Below are 12,117 nucleotides of genomic sequence, written 5' to 3' on the forward strand. Positions count from 1 at the left end.
GCTATTCCAAGCTAGGCAAGGACCCTCTTCCATTCTATAAAAGGAAAAGGAATTGAAGCTGTAAAAGAATGAGTTCTGTACTGGTGGCGCTCAGTTCTTGATGCCACTTCTATGAAATACACGAGGATAGGGATTTTGCAACAAAACTTTTAAGTATGACCACTATGCCAAGCAAAACGCATGTCATTTAATCCTCACAGAAACACAAGGAGACAGGTACCATTATTTTGCAGATGGACCGTTGAAAAAGGGTTACATACTTTGAGCACAGTTCTTTTTTTAAAATTTCGGTTTGTTTTTTGTATATTGGACAGGCTGTGCAGAGTGTACAAGGGTCTCACTGCGTAGTTCGGACTCGCAGTGATCCTCCGGTGTACAGCCTCCCAAGCAGGGATTACAGGCCGCCCAGTCTCAACTGCCGAGTCAGCGCACACCGGGGGGCGGGGCCGGCACGACAGGCCCGGGGATTGAACTCCGGGCCCCCGCGTCTGCCTAAACAGGCGCTTTAATCCGCTGAGCTATTTGCCTGGCTCTTACTAGAGTTGTTTATTATTAAGTCTATGGGAAAGGCAGCTGGAGTTACAGTACTTTTACTGAAGTGCAACGAAAATTGTCAAAAGTACTTCTGAGGTCCTGTTTAGAAGAAAGAACCCTGAAATTAAAGCACAGCTTCATTTCAGGGTCCAACACTTAATTTTTTTTTTTTTTTTGGCGGAACCAGGGATTGAACTCAGGCTCTTACGCTTGCCAGGGAAGCGCTTATTCCACTGAGCCATCTCCCCGGCCCCTCCAACACTTAATTTTGTGTAAAGATTTTGGGCTTTTTTACTCGGAACTTCCACTTCCTTACCTGCAAGGGATTACAGGATTTGCACGGTGATCCGGAGTTCGTACCTCTAAAACGTAGCGTACCTCTAAAACGTCACACAGACGTCACAGCCGCCTCCCGCTGCTGCTGCACTCGGCGCTTGGGGCTCTGGAGTGCGGGGATGGGAAGCCGCCTAGCTACCGCCCCCGGAAGCCCGCCCGGAGCCTCATGGTACTTGTAGTCCTGGCGCCGGATCTTCGCTCATAATGGGCGACTGTGCGTGCGCGCCCCGGAAGTGCTCGCCCGAGAGGCGGGCCGACTAGGAGGAAGGGTCAGAGGTCGAGGGTCAGGAGGCGTTCCCGCCACTGGCCGAGTCGCCCTGGAGTGGAGCGGCTGGCTTCCACTCGCCAATTCTGGAAGCTTCTTGGGCTCCACTAGGGTAGCAGCCACAGCCTTCCTAGTCGCTGCTTTCAGGTCCCTGCCGAGGGGAGCCGCCGCCGCCATGTTTGGCTGCTTGGTGGCGGGGAGGCTGGTGAGGACGGGCCGGGGTATCTGGCCGGGTCAGATACAGAGGGCGAAGTCCCGGGCGCAGGGCTGGGGACGGGGCTGGCGCGGCTGCGGGAGGCTCGGGCGCCTGGCGGCGGCCGCGCGCGGGCAGGGGGCGCCCTGTGGCCGTCCGCGTGCGTCCGAGGGGAGGTCGCGGTGCCGGCTGCGCCCGACGGACGCGAGCGGCGCCCGGTCCTCCCTCGCGGCGGCGTGTTCCTCCGCCCGCCTGCCGCGCCCCGCGGCGCTCCGGCCTCTCTCTGTCACTCACTGTGGCGTGGTCCTTCTCGTTTTGCAGCGCAGGAGCCTAAACTCAGCGGGCGGTGTAAACGCTCGCCGAACGCACGACGCGAGTCACGAGTAAATGCGGGATTTTAATCTGGTCTCTAGCACACTGTCAAAGATGAGCCGCTCGGGCACCTTTGTGAGGATCCTGGTACACATACGCTTAATGGCATTGAAGTTGGCGGATAAAATCACTGAAATTTAGGTGCGAGCTCTTTGAGAGACTGGAGACGGGTGTGGACAGTGTTTTCTGGTTGGTCGGAAGGATAAAGTGCCTTGCCCGGGTATTAGAATTAAATGTCGTGTCAGGAACTTTTAAGGAATAATCTGAAGGCGAGGCGAGGCTTGTTTGCTTTTATGGAAACAGACATCCTTTTCAAATTTGACTGCTTTCCTTAGGAGTTTGGTTTCTCTTTTCTTTCTTTTTTTAATCTTTTCGGCCTTGTGCTTGCCAGGGAAGCGCTTAGTCCACTGAGCCACCCCCCCCCTTTTTTTTTTTTTTGAGACAGGGTCTTTCCCCGAACTCGCTGTGTAGTTCAGGCTGGCCTCAACTTTTGGCGATCCACCGGCGCAGCCACCCAAGCAAGTGCTGGGATCTCGGGCGTGCGCCCCCATCCCCTGCGGGAGGTTTTTTTTTCTTTTTATTCCCTGTGTTGTTAAGACCTTATATTCCCTTTGGTGCAGGTTTTTCTTCCCGTTTCAGTAATGTATTCTGTACCTGATTCTAAGAAACCGCGAACCACTGCTAACCTCAAAGTTCACTGTCTTGAATGTGTAGGAGGGGGAGTTGGTAATCCTAGTGAGGTCTTTTGGGACTTCCCCGTTTTTGTTTTTGGCTGTGCCAGGGGTTCCGTGGTGCACTCTTGACAACACTGTAGCTGTGTCTTTTGTAGAATTTTGAGACAGGATCTTGCTGAATTGCCCAGGCTGCCCTCCGGTGTGCCCCTAGCTGGGCTTACAGGTGTGAGCGCCCTTGACTTTGCCCCTGTTGTGTAAGGACAGGACCAGTTTGGGATGAGTGTGGGACTCGACGAATATCATCAATGAATAATTAAAATTATGTGTTTTTAAGGAATAAAAAGCTGTACAGAATCCATGTATGAGGTAAATCAAATTTGGAAGGGAGTTTAGTTACAGTAGTTGTGTCTATACCCAGCACCTCATTTCTTTGGTGAAAATTTCTATAGCGGTGTTTTCAAGATTTTTTTGGGAGGAAGGTATTTTTTCTTTAATTCTGTACTATTAGGATACGTAAATTAAGACGAACATAAATCAAATTGAAGGGCGAATAGACCTAGTGACATCTCAAAATTTATTGTTAAGCAGAAAAATGCAATTAAAGTTTTGACTGCAAATTTTTATTCCTTTCAATTTTTTGTTAAAGAGTGAGGTACATTTTTTTTTCCTTAAGGGTTAATGTCAGGCTGAGGCAGGTGGATCACAAGCTGGAGTCCTGCTTCATCTGTTTAGTAAATTAGAAGGAAGTACCCAAAAACCTGTGTTTAAAACAAAAAAACGCTGGGAGTATGCCCAAGTGCCTGAGTTCAATTCCCAGTGCAGTACAGGCACGCACACAGAGTGCTGAGCTTGTCAGTACAAATGTGCTCTCTGGTGCCCTGTACTGAGTTGACAGTTAAGTATGTATGTATTTTGCTTGATGGGTATTTCTTTTTTTTTTAATATTTATTTATTTTGTGTCTGTGTGTGGCCAGTTCAGCCCACCAAGGGGCGGGGCTGGCTGGCATGTGGTGCTGGGGGATTGAACTGCGGTCCCTGTGTTTTGCTTAGTTTAGCTTGTTCTAAGTAGGTGCTTTAGACCACTGAGCCATCTCACCAGCCCCATTGATGGGTGTTTCAAGATTCATAAATATGATTTTTGATACTTTTTGGCAGTTACATGTGTGCTAAAACCTGATAAAAATTGAATCTAATACTGATCCAGTTCTCTTGTTATTTATTTATTTTTTTTTTTATATTGGAAGTAGAGGTTTTTAACGGAGTCAGAAAATTGAGCAGGGCCAGCCAAATAGCTCAGTGGATTAAAAGCCAGCAAGCAGGTGCAGGGGCCTGGGGTTCATCCTGGGCCCTGCTGGCCAGCCCCGGGGCACGGAGGAGGCAGTTGAGACTGGGCTTGGCATGTGCCTGTAATCCCAGCTCTTGGGAGGCCGTAAAAGGAGGGTCACTACGAGTCTCTAGTAGTGGGACCCTGAACACCCTTAGACCCTAAAATTTAAAAAAAGAAATTGAGAGGACAAATTGAGAGGCCCAATACGGCCTTGACGTATTGGGATTTAATTTAGGGCAGTTGATACTACTTTACAATTTATAGGCGGAGTTAAGTTTTCTTCATTAGTAGGTATGATATAGAGGGAAAGTGAGGATTTTAGTAATAGCCAGCAAGTACTGGGAACAGAAAATAAGTTGCATTTGGGTAATAAGGATTGACTCTTTAGTCTTCAGAATAATAGTAATTTGGATGATATTTCAGTGATTATCAGTTGTAAGTCAAAAGCAATAACCAAGAAAAATCACATAAGGTAGATTTTTGATAACCTAGTTACCTGTACTCAGAATTAATATGCTTGCTAATGGTATGAAATAGCAATATTTTTCTAAAAATTAAAATTTTCTGTGAAAGTAGATCATTCACACAGTGGGTTAAAATCTCAGTTTAAAAGTTAATGTTCAGGGGCTGGAGATTTGGCTCAGCGGTAGAACACTTGCCTAGCAAACTGGAAACCCTGGGTTCAGTCTTCTGCACCAAAAAAAAAGAAAAGTTCAGTTCTAGAACAAAATTAGGTTATGAAATGAGTTCTGAAAAGCTGTATATAAGTTTCCAAGTATCAAATTTATGTATTTTATATAAAAGTATAGTCCATTCTAGTAGTTTCTTTTTTTAAAATTATTTATTTATTTATTTTAACATTTTGTGTGTGTGTGTGTGTGTGGCCAGCTCTGCCCACCAGGGGGCGCGGCTGGCTGGCATGTGGTGCTGGGGGATCGAACCGCAGTCCCTGTGCTTTGCCAAGCTTGTTCTAAGTAGGTGCTTTAGACCACTGAGCCATCTCTCCAGCCCCAGTTTCTTTTTCTTAAATCTATGAACACTGAAATTCAAAAGCATGGATTTACCACCCTGAGAGTCTCTAGTCACAATTTTTTTTTCCAGCACTGAGACTTGAGCTGAGGGTCTTGAGTATTTTATTTTAATTTTATTTATGTGTGTGTGTGTATGTATGTATGTATGTATGTGTGTGTGTGTATGTGTGGCCAGCTCAGCCCACCAGGGGGCGGGGCTGGCTGGCATGTGGTGCTGGATTGAACCCCGGTCCCTGTGCTTTGTTAAGCTTGTTCTAAGTAGGTGCTTTAGACCACTGAGCCATCTCACCAGCCCCGGTCTTGAGTATTTTAGTGAAGTGTTCTTTCACAGAGCTACAGTCACAGTTTTTTTTGTTTTTTGTTTTTTTTTTAATGAGACAGGGTTTCACTCTACAGTTCAGGTTGGCCTTGAACTTTGTAGCCCAGTCTGGCCTCAGTGATCCTCCTGTCTCAGCCTCCTGAATGCTGGAATTGCAGTCATTCCTAGTTACTCAGCATTTTTGATGAGCCTTTGATAACTTATTTTATATATGTTTCTGTTTACTTAAAGACATATTTAACATGCATTCTTGAATAATTTACATTCCATTCATGGCCAAGAAGGAGTATTGCAACTTACAACTGAATGAAATTTAGCATACATTTTCTCTGTAAGGTATTTCATAGTCATCTTGCAATTAGAAACACTTACCAGCATATAAACCTTGGCCATTTTAGGAACAGGATAAAGTATAACATGTTGATGAACCATGGTACTACATTTGCTGTGTAAAGGACACTTGTCACGGAATTTGGGCTAAAACAAGAACGTGTGGCGTATGTTGGCTCCATTTTAGCTAGGAATGTGTGAGTCAACTACATCTTGGATATTCTTTCCATTTCTCAATCCGTGAGTGACTGTAGCAGGCATTGCTTTTGGGTTACAAATTTTAGTGAGTAGCTGACTTTGCAAGTATGGAATCTTTATACCTGAAGACTCATTTCTGGATTGCTTAAGTATTTTAATTATCTGAAGTTCTGTATCATCAAACTGGAGGAGAAAAGCTTGGTAGTATGATTTGAACAACCTTTCACTTTTACGATATTCCAAAGATGTAAAATTGTTTCACAGTACTTCTGAAAGAAATTAGTTTCATTATTATTATTATTTAAATTTTTATTTATTTATTTGATAGAGGGACCATGCCTGGTTTTGGGGCGGGCATCGACCCCAGAGTTCGATGCTCAATACAATACTGAGCATCGAACTCAGGTCTTTGTGCTTGCCAGGCAGGCGCTTAGACTGCAGATCTGTCTCCCCAGCCCTAGTTCCATTTTTAAAAGATAACATTAAATGATGCTTTTAAGGCTAAATAGGTATTTTTTGAACTCTATTAAATAACACCTTCGTGGCTGTGAGGATAGCTCAAGGATATAGCACACTAGCATGTGTGAGGCTCCAGCACTGCCCACTAAACAAATACCTAAAAAGTTAATACTTCCTGGCATATTCACTAGTTTCATAATTGAGATTATCGGATTAACAGAACTTTCTGTTCAGTATGGTAATCGTAATCATCAATTTTGGTGACACAGTTTATACGATGCTGTATGGGTATATAGAAACTCATTAGAGTCTTGAACTAAGACAAGTTTCTTATTTTCTAGGTGCAAACAGCTGCACAGCAAGTGGCAGAGGATAAATTTGTTTTTGACTTGCCTGATTATGAAAATATCAACCATGTTGTGGTTTTTATGCTGGGAACTGTCCCGTTTCCCGAGGGAATGGGAGGATCTGTCTACTTTTCCTATCCTGATTCAAATGGAATGCCAGTATGGCAACTCCTAGGATTTGTCACAAATGGAAAGCCAAGTGCTATCTTCAAAATTTCAGGGCTTAAATCTGGTAAGAATAATAATCATTGGATAATTAAACCTTTTCTTAACACAGAAGAAATATATCTTTTAAGCCATTATATTTTTCTAGTTGCTAAAGCAATGCATGATGTTACTTTTGAAAAACAGATCATAAGAAACACTCGAATCACAGTAAGTAAAAAGCTGCTTTGGCTTCTTTACTGCTTCCTTCTTCCCCTGAAACCAGAACATAACCACTCAGTATTGTTCTCCTTGATGTTTCTGAATTGGTTGGTGTTTTAATAAATAATAAAAGGAGTTTCTCATAAAACTTGTAATATGCATATCTACTTTAAATGAATAGATAAACCAGGTGAAGTGAAGAGGAAGGAGAATTAGAGCGAATCTTTTCTTCCATTAAGATTTGTGATCTGGCAGGTGGTGCATGCCTGTTGTCCCAGCTACTCTGGAGGCTGAGGCAGGAAGATTTGTGACTACTCTGGCTAATTTAGCAGGACACTGTCTCAAAAAAAAGACTGTGTGAAAACTTTAGAATCAATCTCTAGTACTTTGCATAAATAATGCAAATAACTAAATAGATTTTGAACTCTTAGTTTGATTCTACAGCTCTTATTTTGGTTCTGTTGACACTGCAAAGATATAATTCTTGCTTTGATACTTGGGGTATTTTGTGAATAAATTTGAGAATGAAATTAGGTAGATGCCATTCACTCCTGTTGAATGTCTGGCTTCCTTAAATCTAGATGAAAACATATACGAAAACTCTTAAAATACAGGACTATATTACAAAAATTGTTGATAGAGTTTAAGACTAAATTTAGGCAGCATGCAAATGACATGTTTATGTGGATATATGTGCTGTTGGAATGTAAAGATGCTAATTAAGTTCTTTCCTGAAATAACTCATTCTTACAGAAGATGCTTCAGTAGACCAGTAATTAGCACAGCAGACATAATAGTAGGTGTTTGTACAGATCACTGAAGGAGAATAGAACGATGAGCAATTTCCTTATGGGTGACTTAGGGGCAGTTTCCTGAAGATGCCGTACTGGTGCTCTTTGGGGAAACAAGTAGGGCTTTGGCAGGCTAAGAGACCTGTTGTGGATTTGCTTCTCTTTGTATAGTAGGAGTAGAAGGCAAAAGCTGACAGCGTACTGTGCTCAGAAGGGCCCAAGGCGGAGCATATGAGGATAGAGATGAATCATGAGAAGGTATAGAGACACTGACTCATTTGGAATTTAAGTAATTTTTGACATACTTAGGTCACAGACATACTTAATAGTATGATAAAAAGTTTACGTAATGCAGTGGAAACACTTGAAAACTTACTAAACAAAATGGACTCAAGAATAAATTGATGGGTCTGGGGAGATAGCTCAGAGATAAAAGCACCTACCTGGCAAGCACAAGGACCCAAGTTAATCCCTGGCCCCACATATGCTGGCCTCGGAACCCTGGGCTCGGTGGTGCTTGCCTGTAGTTCAGCATTCAGGAGGTTGAGATGAGGATTGCTGCGAGTTCAAGAACAGCCTGGGGGCTACAAGGGTGAGGTTGTCAGTTCGATTTCCAGTAGTGTGTTCCCCCAAAGAATAAATTGAAATTCTGAACTGATACGCTACCAACAAAGAAATTCAAATCAATAATTAGAATTTTTATATCTTGTTACAGAAGATAGTTATAAAGTTAAATTGAGGGACCAGGAATATAGCTCAGCAGTACAGCTCAAGCATAAGGTCCTGAATTCAGTTCCTGGCACCAAAAACCAAACTGAAACAACAACAAAAACAAAGTAAATAGAACTGATATCCTAGTATTAAAGAGTTTTTGCTTTTTGTGGAAGCAGCCACTTAAACAACTGAGCTAAGGCCAGGCCCCTATTAAAGAGTTTTTATTGTAAAAAAAATTCAAGCATATATAATATCAGACCAGGGTTGGGGATATATCAGCAGCATAAGTGCTTGCCTGGCAGATGCAAGGTCCCAAGTTCGATTCCTAGTACTCAAAAATGAAAAAACCCTGAAGTCAGACCAAGTAGAATATTATACTCATCACCCAGCTTCAAAAATGGCCAATTTACCCATTTGATTTCACTGAGATTCTCAGGTTCTTTTTTCTTCTTTAGACTATTATCACCTAAAACCAGTCTTAACAGCAATTTGGGGGGCCTGGCCCTAGCTCAGTTCTTGGGGGCTGGTGAGATGGCTCAGTGGTCTAAAGCACCTACTTAGAACAAGCTTAACAAAGCCCAGGGACCGCGGTTCAATCCCCCAGCACCACATGCCAGCCAGCCCGCCCCCAGGCCGGCTGAGCTGGACACACACACACACACACACACACACACACACACACACACATAAATAAAAATTAAAAACAGCAATTTGAATATCTGTGATCAGTATCCATATTTTCAGTAGTCTCAGTAGTTTCATGTTGAGGCTGGGGATATAGCTCAGCAGCATAAGCACCTCGGCAGACAAGGTTCTGAGTTCAATTTCTGGTACCCCTTCTCCCCCCAAGCTCTTTATGTTTATAAGGTTTTAAATATCCATGAAGGGTCCTTACATTTCAGCTGATTGATAGGTTTTGCAAATATCTCGAAAAATTCAAAGGCTTAATGTATTCTCTATTTCTAGTAAATTAATTAGACTTAGAGATTTGGTCACATTTTGTTTGAGTTGATTTTTACAAATGTTTTTATCAGAATTGTAATAGGTGAACATGTGTTCTTTCATCAGGAACATACATGATTAGCTCTTTTGTGATATTAGCCATTTACGTGCAGTGCTTTAATTTATTAATAACTTAGTAGGGGTTCAAATTGATGATATTCCATCCTCATCATTTCATTGATTCATTGTAAAGAGAAATTTGCTACTATATGTCTACCTCAGTTTCAGGATAGAGCTAGAGAGAAAGGCAGGTTAGATGCTCAGGTTTTCTTCTTATAGATGAGTATTCAAACATAAGTTGATTTTCTCAGGCTTAAGATTCTTTAACATCCAGTTAATGAGATTAAATTAAAGTTCTTTAAAAAAATATGAAATCATTGGGGCCAGGGAGATGGCTCAGTGGAATAAGTGCTTCCCTAGCAAGCACAGGGGTCTGAGTTCAATCCCTGGTTCCGCCAAAAAACAAAAGAAAAAATGAAATCATGGACGTGTGTATTTCATTTATATTGGATGTATTTTAAGCAATTATACACCATCAGATTTCTTTCTTTTTTTTTTTAAATTTTATTTGTGTGTGTGTGTGTGTGTGTGTGGCCAGCTCAGCCCACCAGGGGGCGGGGCTGGCTGGCCTGTGGTGCTGGGGGATTGAACTGCGGTCCCTGTGCTTTGCTAAGCTTGTTCTAAGTAGGTGCTTTAGACCACTGAGCCATCTCACCAGCCCCATCAGATTTCTTAAGATCCAATTTCAGTTTGTTTTTTAAGCAGATAATCGTATTTCATGTTTATCTTAAATCCTTCAAAGAAAATTTATGCTGTTATTAGTTTTATTAGCGTTATTGAAATAAAATTGAAATGTAGTAAATCACACATATTTGAAGTGCACAGTTTCCTGACTTTTGCTGTTTCTTAACACCTGTGGAACTGTCACTGCAGTCAAGACAGTGGACATCCACACTGCCCCCAGGGGTCCCCTGCTTCTCCCTTGTAGACTCTTACCCACTCCCACACCTTCAACAACTACTGACCTATTTGCTAGTGTTATAAAATAGTTCGTAGTTTCTAGAATCTTACGTATAGGAAATAATGTGGCATATACTTTTGCCTGGTTTCTTCAGCAAAATTAATTTAATCATGTTGTGTATATTAGTAGTTACTCCTGGGGCTGGGGAGATGGCTCAGTGGAATAAATGCTTCCCAGGCAAGCACAAGGGCCTGAGTTCAATCCCCAGTTCCGCCAAAATAAAATAAAAATAAATAAATAAAAGATCTCTCTAGTTTATATTTAAAAAAAAAAATAAGTAGGTACTCCTTTTTATTTCTTGTTAGTAGTCCATTGCGTGTATGTACAGTAGTCCCTCAATGAGGAGTTTATGTTCCACATACCCGTGCAGTAAGTGAAAATCAGTGGAGTAGTGACGTTATATTTATTTTAGTGTTTATATTTTAAGACTTTATAAACCCTTCCCACATTCTTTTAAACCTTTTGCACAGTTTTAAAAATGCTTCTAATGTTCTTAACCATTTCCAAACTCGTAAATTTACGTAATCTTAGCAGCATACTTTTACTGTAGAGTACTGCAAAATCCTGCAGTATAGAAAAAAATCCGCGATAATGTAGGTTAATATACATAAATCTTTTACGCTTGTTTATTTGTGTGTTTGGTATAGAGTCTTGCTACGCTGCTCAGACTGTAGTGATCCTCTTGTCTCAGCCTCCCCAGCGCTGGGATTATGGGCGAGCGCCACCACACCAGGTCTTGGTGGCCAGCATGGCATGTGGTGCCAGGGATTAAACTCTGGTCCATGTGCTTGCCAGGCAGGGACTTAGACTGCCACACTATATCCCCAGCCCTCAGATTGATATATTTTTGAAAACTCACGTAACAATGAATCCGCGAAAGTCTTAACCATGAAATAGTGAGGGACTACTGTACTGCAATTTATTCACCTATTAACAAATATTTGGATTATTTTTAAGTTTCACCTCGCAAAAATAAAGCTGCTGTGAACATTTGTATACAATTCTTTGTATGAACATACATTTTAACTTCTCTTGAATAAATATGGAGGAGCGGAAAGGCTAGATCATATTGTACTTATATATTTTGCTTTTTGTGAAACTAGCAAACCATTTTCCAGTGTAATTGTTCCTTTTTATTTTTCAACCATATGAGTGTATGAAAGTTCCAGTTGTTCTTTGTTCTTGTTAACACTTAGTGTAGTTACTTTACCTTTTTGTGTTTTAGTTTTACTTTTAGTTATTTTAACATTTTAGTGTAGTGATATCTTATGTTTCTTTAATGTTATTGAACTTTTTCCATGTTTTTTTTTAGCTTTCTCTGTACCTTCCTTGGTGAGTGTGCGTTCAAATATTTTGCATTTTTTTACATGAGTTATTTTCTTTAAGTTTTGAGACTTCTGTATAAATATACTTCATTTATATAAGATGTATTTTAAGCAGTTATATGCCATCAGATTTTTTAAGATCCAATTTCAGTTTGATTTTTAAGCACATAATCATATTTCATGTTTATCTTAAATCCTTCAAAGAAAATTTATGCTGTTATTAGTAAGTTTTAATAGCATTATTCTTCTTGGTCTGTTTTTATATTCTTTTTTTTTTTTTGCAGAACCGGGGATTGAACTCAGGCCCTTGCGCTTGCCAGGGAAACACTTATTCCACTGAGCCATCTCCCCAGCCCCTTTTAATAGCATTATTGAAATATAATTGAAATGTAGTAAATCACACATTTAAAGTGCACAGTTTGCTAATTTTTGCAATAAGTTCTTTATCAGATATGTGACTCAGAACACTTTTTCTCCAGTCATTGGCTGGTCTTTTTCTTCTTCTTTTTTTTT

General features: G+C 41.2%; 1 protein-coding gene across 4 annotated transcripts in view; it reads left to right on the plus strand.

The window, feature by feature from the left end:
• The first annotated feature begins 1,152 nt into the window (after nucleotides 1-1,152).
• The window catches only part of Hikeshi (Hikeshi, heat shock protein nuclear import factor), a 37,702-nt gene continuing 26,737 nt past the window's right edge, over nucleotides 1,153-12,117 (plus strand). The window contains exons 1-3 of one of the 4 annotated variants that reach the window (XM_023716728.1): nucleotides 1,153-1,340; nucleotides 1,650-1,841; nucleotides 6,380-6,617. In XM_023716728.1, coding sequence (XP_023572496.1) covers nucleotides 6,467-6,617 — 151 coding nt within the window. In that variant the 5' untranslated portion in view covers nucleotides 1,153-1,340; nucleotides 1,650-1,841; nucleotides 6,380-6,466. Of the gene's footprint in view, nucleotides 1,341-1,649; nucleotides 1,842-6,379; nucleotides 6,618-12,117 lie in introns of those variants that run through there. The other 3 variants (XM_004632570.2, XM_023716730.1, XM_023716729.1) reach the window with 3 other exon arrangements.

This window comes from Octodon degus, unplaced genomic scaffold, assembly GCF_000260255.1.
Source record: "Octodon degus isolate 3935 unplaced genomic scaffold, OctDeg1.0 scaffold00049, whole genome shotgun sequence".
Classification (NCBI taxonomy): domain Eukaryota; kingdom Metazoa; phylum Chordata; class Mammalia; order Rodentia; family Octodontidae; genus Octodon; species Octodon degus.